Source organism: Syngnathus floridae, chromosome 4, assembly GCF_059516105.1.
Source record: "Syngnathus floridae isolate MCC-2025c chromosome 4, RoL_Sflo_1.0, whole genome shotgun sequence".
Taxonomy (NCBI): domain Eukaryota; kingdom Metazoa; phylum Chordata; class Actinopteri; order Syngnathiformes; family Syngnathidae; genus Syngnathus; species Syngnathus floridae.
This window is the reverse complement of record NC_142416.1, coordinates 17,117,376-17,129,446: the sequence shown is the minus strand read 5'-3', so window position 1 is coordinate 17,129,446 and position 12,071 is coordinate 17,117,376. Positions and strand designations below refer to the sequence as shown.

Genomic DNA, 12,071 nt, shown 5'->3' with positions numbered 1-12,071 from the left:
TAACGAGGGAAGCACACAGACACTCCATTAGGTACGCCGCCATTTTCAAGTGTACCTAATAACAGGCCACTTTATTAGGGAAATATCATGGTCAAAGGTCACAGGTGTCAAGCTCTAGTCCTCAGGGCCGCGTTCCAATATGTTTTCCAAGTGACCCTCGTTAAGCGCACCTGCGTGAAAAGTTTTAGCCACTTTCACGTTCAAAAAGAGCTAAAACTTTTCACGCACCTGCACTTAACGAGGGAACCAAACGGACACTCCATTAGGTACGCCGCCATTTTCAAGTGTACCTAATAACAGGCCACTTTATTAGGGAAATATCATGGTCAAAGGTCACAGGTGTCAAGCTCTAGTCCTCAGGGCCGCGTTCCAATATGTTTTCCAAGTGACCCTCGTTAAGCGCACCTGCGTGAAAAGTTTTAGCCACTTTCACGTTCAAAAAGAGCTAAAACTTTTCACGCACCTGCACTTAACGAGGGAACCAAACGGACACTCCATTAGGTACACTGCCATTTTCAAGTGTACCTAATAACAGGCCACTTCAGATTTAGAATCTTCACTTTAGAATCTTGGAAAAAATGTTGGAATGCGGCCCCAAGCTTGACACTTGACCTTTGACCATGATATTTCCCTAATAAAGTGGCCTATTATTAGGTACACTTGAAAATGGCGGTGTACCTAATAGAGTGTCCGTGGGATTCCCTCGTTAAGTGCAGGTGCGTGAAAAGTTTTAGCTCCTTTTGAACGTGAAAGTGGCTAAAACTTTTCACGCAGGTGCGCTTAACGAGGGTCACTTGGAAAACATATTGGAACGCGGCCCTGAGGACTAGAGCTTCACACCTGTGACCTTTGACCATGATATTTCCCTAATAAAGTGGCCTGTTATTAGGTACACTTGAAAATGGCGGTGTACCTAATGGAGTGTCCGTTTGGTTCCCTCGTTAAGTGCAGGTGCGTGAAAAGTTTTAGCTCTTTTTGAACGTGAAAGTGGCTAAAACTTTTCACGCAGGTGCGCTTAACGAGGGTCACTTGGAAAACATATTGGAACGCGGCCCTGAGGACTAGAGCTTGACACCTGTGACCTTTGACCATGATATTTCCCTAATAAAGTGGCCTGTTTTTAGGTACACTTGAAAATGGCGGTGTACCTAATGGAGTGTCCGTTTGGTTCCCTCGTTAAGTGCAGGTGCGTGAAAAGTTTTAGCTCTTTTTGAACGTGAAAGTGGCTAAAACTTTTCACGCAGGTGCGCTTAACGAGGGTCACTTGGAAAACATATTGGAACGCGGCCCTGAGGACTGGAGCTTGACACCTGTGACCTTTGACCATGATATTTCCCTAATAAAGTGGCCTGTTATTAGGTACACTTGAAAATGGCGGCGTACCTAATGGAGTGTCCGTTTGGTTCCCTCGTTAAGTGCAGGTGCGTGAAAAGTTTTAGCTCTTTTTGAACGTGAAAGTGGCTAAAACTTTTCACGCAGGTGCGCTTAACGAGGGTCACTTGGAAAACATATTGGAACGCGGCCCCTCGAGGACTGGAGCTTGACAGCTGTGACCTTTGACCATGAAGTGGCCTGTTATTAGGTACACCTAAAAATGGACATGTGCAGTGTGCAGAAATGACATCTTTTGAATGTAAAATGAATGTCTTGCATCAAAAAGGCTGGGCAACCTTTAGCTTCTAATAAAGAAAAATCTGAGACATCATGGAAACCACTTGTTTTTAATTCCATATTTGACACACGGAAGAGAAAGAAAATCTATTTAAAATAAAATATAATCAAATGAAGCCATCGATTCACAGAGAAATGTTATTGTTCACACTTTACCACACTACCCTTCAGGCAGGAGGCCTCACCCTCACCCCCCCCTTCACCCAAACCAAGGGTCATCACCGCTGTGGGTCACATGACTAGACGACACACACACACACACGCACGCACACGCGCGCACACGCGCGCACGCGCGCACGCACGCACGCACGCACGCACACACACACACACACACACACACACACACACACACACACACACACACACACACACACACACACACACACACACACACAGTCTCAAGGAGAGCTACAATAACAATCTTTGGCTTCATGCTCGGTGCAACCATGTCAATCTAAAACACACAGAGGAAGGACAGGGTCAGGAAGAACAGTTACTGGAGGTACTCAATCAGTTGAGGGAGGGTGGGCGAGGGCAAGTGTATGTGTCTTTTGCACATTTATCCTGCATAGAACATTTTTCTACCGGCGTCCAAACTAAGGCGCGTGTTACGTTGGAGAAATGACAATACAAAACAAATTAATAGAAGACAAAATTCATTCAAGTAGGCTACAATCTTTTCTCACGTCTTCCTGCTGAATTCTCATTTCAAGTCTTTATCGCACCACACACACACAAAAAAACGTCCAGTGTGATAAAACAGCACCAAAAAAAAAAGAAAGAAATAAAACGTCCTGTGCAACGCTCACTCCGTATTGTCGAGAGAATGTGGAATTAATTAACAGTATATTATTTCTCTACACATACATATTCTTCTCCTTCCAACACACGCACGCGAACAAACAGCATCACATGTCCCTGTGTAAATTACAAATAATTTATCAATATTTATAATTTAAGCTACTACTTAACAGTCATTAGTGGGAGCGAGAAAGATGAGGAAGTGAAGCGACAATAAAAACTCTAAAAAAGGGACACAAAGGGAAAAAATAAGCATCAGATTTCTTTCATTTTCTGTTTTTTGTTTTGTCAAGAACTCTGCTCCACCGCTTAAATAGAAATCCTCATGTCCTCTCCTTCCACAGTGATCAAGGTCGCTTGATGTAAACATGTTGACAAAAAAATAAAATTAAAATAAGTCTTCTCTTCACCCACTGTCTTCTAGAAAGTTCATTTGTGTGCTAAAGTCCACCAGGTCCATTTTTAATTATTTAAAAAAACTAAACAAAATAAAACTAAACCCAAAAAAAAAAAAAAGCAAGACAAAAAGCTCTATGGCATCCCATTGGCCCAAAAGTCAGTCACTTAAACGTCCAATGCTGTTGCAATGAAGCGGATCTCAGTGGCTTGGCTTCCGCTTGTCTCCGCCCTGACTTTGGTTGGTGTCTGATGGAAAGACACCAGCAGCAAATATTCATTATTAAATTCAAATGTGACACGGGGAAAGACTCGATTTTACCTGAGAAAGCGAGCTGCAAGTGAGGAGGTAGAGCGGCCTGCGACCCGGACTGGAGACTTTTGTACAGCTCTGACGACATACAAAATGGAGGGTGAGGGAAAACATCTCCATTTATCTAATAAAGGTCAATCCCACGCCAGCCTTGACAATAATATAATTGTCAAATGTTGGCACGTACTCACCCAACAGGTCACTCTGTGCTAGGGGGTATCCTGAGTTGGAGCCAGGGGCCGAGCTCATGCCAGCAGGGCCCGGGGCTCCGGGGGGACTGAAGTTGAGCAGCGGGGGGAACTGGAAGGGCAGCGAGACGGGCACCAGGCCGCCAAGCATGCCGAAGCCCAGGGGCAACGTGGAGGGGTTGCCCAGCAGGGGCCCGCCCGCTGCAGATACCTGAAGGCACGCCAGAGGAGACGTTGAGAAACAACACAGACACTACTCGGACAAGAAGCCTACACGAAAAAAAAAAAATCAGCAAAATCTTCAAATGCATTCCTTAAGTTACCTGTGAGAGGTGTGATGTCGTGGAGGGTGTGGCCAAAGCCCCTGACGTCGCCCAGCCATTTCCCGCCTTTAAATTCTGTCCTGCCGAGCCCACCAGCCTCTGCCGCTGGGCGTGATTAGCTGAGGGCGACGGCGGCGGCGGCGTTTTGTTTGCGTGACCGGCGGACGAGGAGCTTTTGTTGCCAGCAGAGTTGTGGGTTGGGGGTTTGGGCCCCCCCGTAAAAGCGCCCGACGTCTGCTTGGCTGAAGTCCCTTGAACGCTACCCGTTATTCCAAAAGGCGGTCGGAAAGTTTTGGGAGAGTATTGATGTTTCGGCCCAGATGGGTGCGAGGGAGAGGAGGATGGTGAGGGGGATGAAGAGGACGAGGAGGAGGGCGGAGGGGTGGGTGGCGGCGGGCGAGGGGTCAGCTTGATGATGGGAGACGAGTTGGTACTGTGGGAGGGCTTGGTGAGCGTGGCCTGCATGGGCGTGATGAAGTTTGACTGGGGCTGCTGGGGGCGGGCTTTGACTTGGGAGGAGGGGGCAGTCTGGCACACCGGCGTCGGTGACGACGTGGGGCAGAAGGACGGCACGGTGGGGTGAGGCGCGGAGACGGCACGGGATTGGAGTGAGGACGACGGCGCCATGCCACCATTATTGCTGACGCCACCCAACTTGGGCCCGCCCTTGAGCACGCTTTGAGGGAGCCCCAAGCTACCCACCGTGGCGCCGGCCAAGCCTTTTTGATGATGGGGGGGCATCAGAGGGGACGCCGTGGGCGGGGGGCGCTGCTTCGGCGGTGAAGGGGCGGGGTGCGGATGCGTCTTGCCGACCATGATGGCGCTGGGCCTGTTGTTGCCGGACGCCGTGGTTACTTGTCTCTGGCTGGGGGCGACTGTCGCCTTAACCAGACTGTAGGTGGAGTCAGCGGGCCTGCAGTTCACCCTGGAAGAGGTAGAAGAAGCCGTCGCTGTGCTCACCAGCTTAGCAGGGGCGGCGCATGTGACCTGCGAGGGGTAGTGAGGGGCGACGGGGGGCGGGGAGGAAGTGGGAATCCGCGGCGGAGGAGGCGACAGAGGACTGTCGGCGCTGCCCAGGCCCTTGGAGGCGTTTGTGAGGAGGGCGAGCGCATGCGAGATGGAGTCCAAAGACGGGGCACTCAGATCCTCATCCAGAGAGTCCGACAGACAGATGAGCTCCGACGGCGACGGCAGGGGCGGCGGGCGAGTGGAGATGACGGAGGAAGCGGATGAGGTGGGCGCGCACAGAGCGTGAGGCATGGACAGCGGCGGCTTGCGGATCCACACGCCTTCCTGAACACACAAAACAAGACGACGAGTCAGATAGGCCAGTGAAGACTCGGCTTGAACATTTTCATTCCAACCTTGAATTTGTCTTCAATCATTTAATTCAGTAGTTTTGCTCCACCTTTCTAAAATACAACTGAACAAAACTGTACGAGTGCAGTTTCAAATATCCGACATTGGAGTGTACCTAATATTGTGTCTATGTTACAGACCTTAGCTTTGGCCTTGGGCCCGGGCACCACCCTCCTCTTGGCCCTGTGCGGAAGAATAATACAACACATAATTATTTTGACATGTGCTGAGTGCTCACGTTCAGTCGACAGGGGAGAACGACTCACATGGTTCCAGTCAGGTGAATGTGAACTGACACACTCTCCTTGAACAGAATCCTTGAAAGACAAAACGTACAGGTTGGTCAATCTCAAAAGAGTATCCAGCAAAGTGACGCACAAATGCGTGCATACAAACAGACCTGGCCTGCATCCAGCCTTTAGGCCAGAGTGGTTTGACCTCATTCTCCAGAAAGGCCTTGAGGTAGTCCTCCACGGACAGAGAACATTGGCTTTCCATGTCGTAGCAGCTCAGCTTCACTCGCACCAGTGTACAAAGCAGACTCCTGCGTGCACACAAAATCAGAACTAAATATTAATTGCTGTGACAGAAAGAAAAGTGACACCGTCGTGGAGAGTCATTACGTGAATACAATCTGCGTCTTGGATTGAGAAAGAAGCCAGTAGGGAAAAAAAGTCCAGTCCATACCTGAGTTTGTCATCCCAGACAAACTTTTTGCGTGGACCCATCACCCTTTTCCCGGGTTTTTCCTCATCCTCCTCCTCTGATCCGTTCCTCTCCCCCTCCTCTGATTGCTGCCTGCAAAAGGACAAGAGCAAAGCAGATGAGAAAAAAAAAAGAGCGAGAAACACAACCATGTTGTCATTCCATAAGCAGCATGAAATTTGCATCATGCCAACAAATACAAATATAAAAATGCCACCTCAACTTACTTTGCCACCTTGGCCATGCAGTCCATGTTGTACCTGGCGATCTGCTCGGGCATCACATTGCACACAGCCAGCTTCAGCTCCAGGAGCGGCATCCGCATCTTATCATCCTGAGGGAGGGAAGAAGGAGAGAGGCTGCAGTTAGATCAGTGGAAGCTTTGATTCCTGTGTTTCGTCAACAAGGTTTGACTGGTTTTCTGTGGCAGCCATTATTCCAGTCAGCCACCTACGCCGAGCACATTTGGGATTAGAAAAGGGCTGACAAGGCAGAAACAAAGTGGGCAAAGCTCCTCAATGTGACAGCTCGAGACCTTGACTGATGTCACTGCAACACTGCGGTTCAAACATTCGCAGAGCAATTCGAGTGATCAGCAGTAAATATGTGCGGTTGGTGTTAACAAAAATGGCCAAAATGAAAACAAATTAACAGTCCATCCTTCTTTCCATTTTGAATTGCGCTTGTCCTTACAAGTATGTGTTTAGGAGAGAAAAAGAAATCATCAGCAAGTGGCAAAATGGCTGCCCCCTGAGATTTTGCTACTTAATTCCACAAACGCAATATTAAACAGAACACGGGGCCACGTACAATTGTCAACTAATAAATGCGAACCATCATCTGTGCAGACAAATACACCAAAAAGACGGACACAGAAGTAAAATGTGACAAGCACCTTGCTGTGGGGGGTCGGCGTCGGCGTGGGCCCGTTGTCGCAGTGATCCGCCCTCACCTGGATCTTGAGGCTGAGCTTCTTGAGCCGCTTGAGGAGCGCCTCCTTGTTGCACGGCACAAAGGCCTCCAAGTGCGCGTAGACGCCCGAGCGCACGTCGGGAGGCTGCTTTTGCACCTGTAGCTCGATGCTAACGGGAGATACACAACTCAAGGTTAGCCTTGAACAACGCACGCACGCAGGCCTCACGGGGTCAATTAAACAGAGATGGATGGATAGCGTGAAGGGCGCCAGACAAAAAAAGCCTCGCGATGCCCGCGCCGGCAGGCCAGAGGAGCTGCACTTGTCGTACTCACTCTAGCAGGATGTTATTCATGTCCAGGGTGAAAAATTTCTTCCTGCCCTCCTGATCAAACTGACGAGAAGCCTGCAAGGGGGAAGGGAGGGGGGAGAGAGGGACAGCTGAGTCAGCAAACAGCACCCCGAAAGGAGCACGCTGCCTCACCTCCATTTGACTCAATTTGGTAATGCTTTGTTTACACATCTTCTTGAGGCATTTATCAAAACTGTAGAGCAACTTTGTTTCAATCAGTAAACTCCAAATGCAAATGGCGCAGTTTTGACGACTTATTTGCGAGCTTGGTATATGAGAAGATGGACGCTCTGTTTGCATGACTCACCGCCCGCAGGTCCTCAATGCGTTTGACGAGAGGAGGCGGCAGCCCCGCAGGCAGCGGTGGAGGAGAGAACATTCCACTGGAAGACCCTGGACCTCGCCCTTGAGAGCCCCCGCCTGTTCCTCCTTTTTGGCCCGGCGTGCCGACTCCCAGGATGCCGTTCTCCCTGACTGTGGAGGAAACTTGCTGTTCGCCGTCCAACAAGCCAAAGTCTAGGTCACCGAGGAGGTCCTGAAGCTCCTTTTCATTGGCCGAGCCTAACAGTGACATCACGGCGGGGTCGGCGCTCAGGTCCGCCAGCAAGAGGTCGCTGTTGCCGGCGGCGTTGGTGTCGAGCGACGGCTGGGCTGAGTCGGACGCCAGCAGGTGCTTGGCTGCGTCGGCGGCTCGCGGCTTGTTGGCCACGCCTCCCGCTAGGCCGGCGGGAGCCACGCTGAGGTTATTCTTGCGCATCTGCTCCTTCTCCATGCTGAAGCGGCGCAGCATGGCCGCCAAATACAACGAGTCCTTCATCAGCTTCTTACGCTTCTTCTTCTCAGGCCGATGGAGGCTGACGGCGGTCACTCTGTTGGGAAATTTATTTGATCATTTTTCTCATTTTGCATAGATCGACACATCTTCTAAATAAAACAGTTGTCGCAAAATCCAGAATCAACACAATTAATTGGCACAGCGGATTTTCGATTCAATAAGAAGTGACGGCACACTAAAAGACGTGTGCGGCGTGTGCAAAAGGTCGGCGTAACCTGCAGTGTGAAGGAGCCGTCCACCGCATCCAGCCAGCATCATCCGCCCTCGTGAAGACACAATGGCTGCCGCTGTTATTTTTAGCTCTTGTTTTCATGTTTGACTATTTGGCCTATGTGAGCGTGGATAATGGAGCGCTTTTCTCCGAGGTGGCTCCAGAAGTGACAGCCAGTCAGCATGCCCGCTGCCTCAAGATGCACGACATGGTCTTGTCGCACAGGCTTCATTAGCATGCTAAAGGTGGACCGACCTTTCATGTCATTTTATCGCATTTTATGCTTTTGTGTATTCCAAATCCAAAAGTATTATAATCCTGCAGAAAATTGTTGTAAATTGTATTAAAAAAAAAAGCTTAATATGTCTGCTTAAGTTGATGCATTCACGAGAGGCACTTATTCACCCACTCACCCTTGTTTCGGTTCATTGCTCTTCTTCTCCTCCAGGTTGGTCAGCTCCTTCATCTTCCTCATCTTGGCTTGTTCACTGTCGTCATTCGTATTCTGATAAGAGAGGACAAAGACGTCATTCGGCTCGGCAAATGTTGTAGTTAAGATGCGCAAACAGCGGCCGGCGAGGCCAGCTCACCTTGTCGTCCTCGCCCTCAGAGTCGGACGCCGCTCGGAACTGCAGCGTTCCGGTGTTGATGTAAAATCCGCCCAGCTTTGTGGTCAAAGAGGCGGGTACCAGCTCGTCATACTGACGCACAAACAGAAAAATGCCATCGTTCATCGGGTTCTCGCGGTTGAACAACATAAAACAAACTAAAAGAGTGGAGCGCAGACCTCCGACATGGCTGAACAACTCAAATCATCAGTGAATTAATTGAGTATGATCAATCAGTTGAATCGGCAACAGTAATGGGGATTTGATAAGCTCAGTATCATCAGATAGAGAATTTCTTGGTGTGTGGAACTCACAGCCTCGGAGTTGTCAATGAAGGGGTCTGTCTCGTCGTAACCAAAGCCAATATCAATCAAATCTTGCATTCTGTCCTTCCTCTTTTTTGTCACGTTTCCCTGCAACAAATGAACATCACTCATTTTTAATGAGCAAAACACAAGAATGGATCCTACTTACAGCTAAAGTGATGACATAACATTTCAAGCAAGGAAATGCAAAATATGCAATTTAGTAAGTGAAGTCTTGGCAGCCAGTTTGGTATTTGCGAGATCACTACTTTTGGGGAAATCCGCGCTCTGAAAAACTCACTTATTTGCTGTTTTTGTGCTCAGGGCAAACACCAAAATGAAAAGTTTCCCAGTAAAATTTTAATTAAGCCAATGCACAAAAGTTTAATGAAAAAAAAATACTCCAAACACGTATACAAGTATAAAAATGATTATTTAATGCATCGGCATTCAATATTTAATTTCCAATAAAACGTAGTGAGTAGTTTATTTTATAAGGCTTGATAGTCAAACCATCTAGTTGTTTGTGAATACTAGGAAAAAAAGTTTACTTTGATGAATTTTTGCACTTATTACTTTTAAAAACATTAATTCAAAATGACAATTTTTTCCTATTAGGCAAATGTATGGACATTGTATGGAACAGGTTCCTATAAAAATTAGAAATCATAGCGTCTCTTTTTTTCTTCTTTTAAATCAAAGTGTATGCAGTTGTATATTTTCAAGCAAAGATACATAAATAAATTCGAGTACTCACATATTTACTCTCAAACTTCTTCGCCAGAGCTTCCACCTGTCGTCGCTCTTTCTCGTCATCATCGAATAGGTCGTTGGGGTTGGGGGCCAGAGTCACACTTGGAGCTTTGTTCTTTGGCTGGAACAAAAGTTTAGCAATTTGACGTTAATAACTTGCAAACAGCAACATTTTGATCAACACACTATTGCACTTTTGGTAGCTTTTCAATGCAAGAGAAAATCATCAACTGATTGATCATCATTGATTGCAACAATTTGAGAAGCCCAAAATCCTTGATGGTGATCAAATTGCTGAAATCAATAACAATCAATCGATAATAACGTTCTGCCACCACATCATCCCACCCACCCAAAGTATATTTCTAAAGATTTAACTTTTGAGATGAGTCGACTAAATACTTGTAGCTTCACCTTTTTTTCCATCTTTTCCCCACCACAAGTATCAGTCCTTCTACTTAAGTAGAGTGGGGACACTTTTGCCAGCTTGAAGTGGTGTCAACAAAGCAATCCATGGTGGGGCCCCAGATGGAGTATGTGACATGCTACGTCCTGCTGCTCATCTCTCAGCTGCAGCCAGAGGGCCAGCGAGCAAGCCGGAGGAGGCTGCTGCATGTGGCATGTGGACGCCACTAATGGCTGGCTGTGTGACTGTTGCTGGGCAAGCAAGAGGCGACGGCACAGGTAGCAGCAGCATGTCATAATGAGCCCGGTCGGAACAGACAGCCACTCTAAATGGTGTTAAACGAGCGAGTTGGGAGTTGAACAAGAAGCCCCCCCCCCCCTTTGATGGCTTTCTGCTTTGGTCATCCACGGAAGGACAAGGTGCACTTCCCCCCTCCTCCTCCACCTCGTCTTGTCGTCTTATCCAAGCCATGACAAGTCCACATAAACACGACAAAGTGCAATAAAATCCCGAGTCCGGTTCAGTAAAGTGAGGGGGGCTCCCCACGTACCTGAAGGTTGTGGAGGAGTTCGCCGTAATTGAACTCGGCAGAGGCGCGGTCGTCAGGCTCGCTAAGGGGCAGGTTGAGCCGCACCGTCACCCTCTTCTCGGCTCCAGCCTTGTCCCTCTCAACGGCTTTGGCGAGGCGGCTAGCGGCGCCTCCTGCCCCGGTTTCCGTCAAGCCTTCCGCCGCCGCCGTTACAATCTCGTCGTCTTCGCTTAAGTTACAGTCGACCTCGTCCTCCAACCGGCGTTTCCTCGACTCCGAGGCGGCCCCGGCAGCGAAGGCCGACAGGGTGACAAACTGCACTTTTCTCGGTTCGGCCATTTGGTTGAGCCGCCTTCCCGCACCTCTCTCCGGACACACGGCGAAGAGGAGACCAAGATACTTGGCCAAACTATTCCAAATAGGTGCCTTGAAGACGGTTCCGCGAAGCCCCAACGGCTGCTCAGCGGCTACGCGGAGGTGGAGGCCTCCTTCGAACCATACGAAACGGACTCCAGGGGATGCGACGGTCGGGGGAAAGTTGTTTTTCCGGCAGCTACTCGCATCCTCTATTTGCTATGGGACCGACACATTCACAGGAGCCATCTTGGTTTTGGGAGTAAATAAAATATCGGAGGGGGAAGAGGGGTCACTACGCATGCGCGCAGGCACGGACCGGAAACGCCGTGACACTCATAGAGATGTCAATCTGTCCAATCAGGGGCTGCCCCGACCTTAGACCCGCCCCCTTCCACAACAGGCAATTATAACAGCATTACTACTACAGTACTTTAATGACCTTTTGAAAGAGTCTCGCGGAAGGACACACCGGTCAAAAGAAGCGCACACGTTGCACCGTGACGTCTCATACACGAATGGCAAATAATTTATTATTTAACGTATCCGGCGAAGAAAATGCTGAGTGCAGCAATTATTTCCTCAACAATGGCAGTTGAATGGCAGCAGTGATCATCTCAATGCTTGTTTTCACATGACAACGGGAACATATGTTGACTCATCAGTGTGTGCGTACATGGCACGATTTAAAACATGATAGTGATACCATAGGCTGGATTAGGATAGGATGGGTGGGGGGCTCAGAACAAAGCCAATACTGAATAGAACCCCCACTGTGGCAGGTAATACGCTGCGTCGATTACACGCACACGAACATGCAAAGGGGGGGCATAGGGGTGCTTGGACACGTGCTTTTTTTTTTTTTTGCTTTAAGTCCAAAGGGACCGTTTGACTAAAGAAAAAAATTTTTTTGCATGCTTGTTTGGGAGTGTCTGTGGCTTTATAGTGGTAACTGTTACGTAATTCAGCCCCCATAAAACGATGTGGAGAAAACTACTTTAGATTAAATTCTAAGCGTTTGAGTATTTGGATGGCAGAAAGGGCGAGAG

General features: G+C 48.7%; 1 protein-coding gene across 1 annotated transcript; it reads right to left on the bottom strand.

Moving 5' to 3' along the window:
* Positions 1–1,705: 1,705 nt before the first annotated feature.
* Positions 1,706–11,300, bottom strand: ubn2a (ubinuclein 2a). The gene is made up of 17 exons (XM_088373913.1): positions 10,690–11,300; positions 9,738–9,854; positions 8,990–9,088; positions 8,658–8,768; positions 8,481–8,572; positions 7,329–7,890; positions 7,005–7,075; positions 6,652–6,838; positions 5,984–6,090; positions 5,739–5,849; positions 5,452–5,595; positions 5,318–5,368; positions 5,192–5,234; positions 3,693–4,985; positions 3,373–3,580; positions 3,191–3,259; positions 1,706–3,117 (listed from the first exon to the last, which is right to left on the bottom strand). Exons 1-17 carry the CDS (start codon positions 11,005–11,007, stop codon positions 3,071–3,073), a joined length of 3,630 nt encoding a protein of 1,209 aa, XP_088230039.1. The 5' UTR covers positions 11,008–11,300; the 3' UTR covers positions 1,706–3,070.
* Between the last annotated feature and the right edge of the window lie 771 nt (positions 11,301–12,071).

Coding starts and splice junctions, on each gene's coding strand:
- ubn2a (XM_088373913.1), bottom strand. CDS start 11,007: ATGGCCGAACCGAGAAAAGTGCAGTTTGTCACCCTGTCGGCCTTCGCT. Junction 6,091..6,651: donor CGCCGACCCCCCACAGCAAG/GTGCTTGTCACA, acceptor TCCCTCCCTCAG/GATGATAAGATGCGGATGCC. Junction 4,986..5,191: donor GGCCCAAGGCCAAAGCTAAG/GTCTGTAACATA, acceptor TTGTGTGTTCAG/GAAGGCGTGTGGATCCGCAA.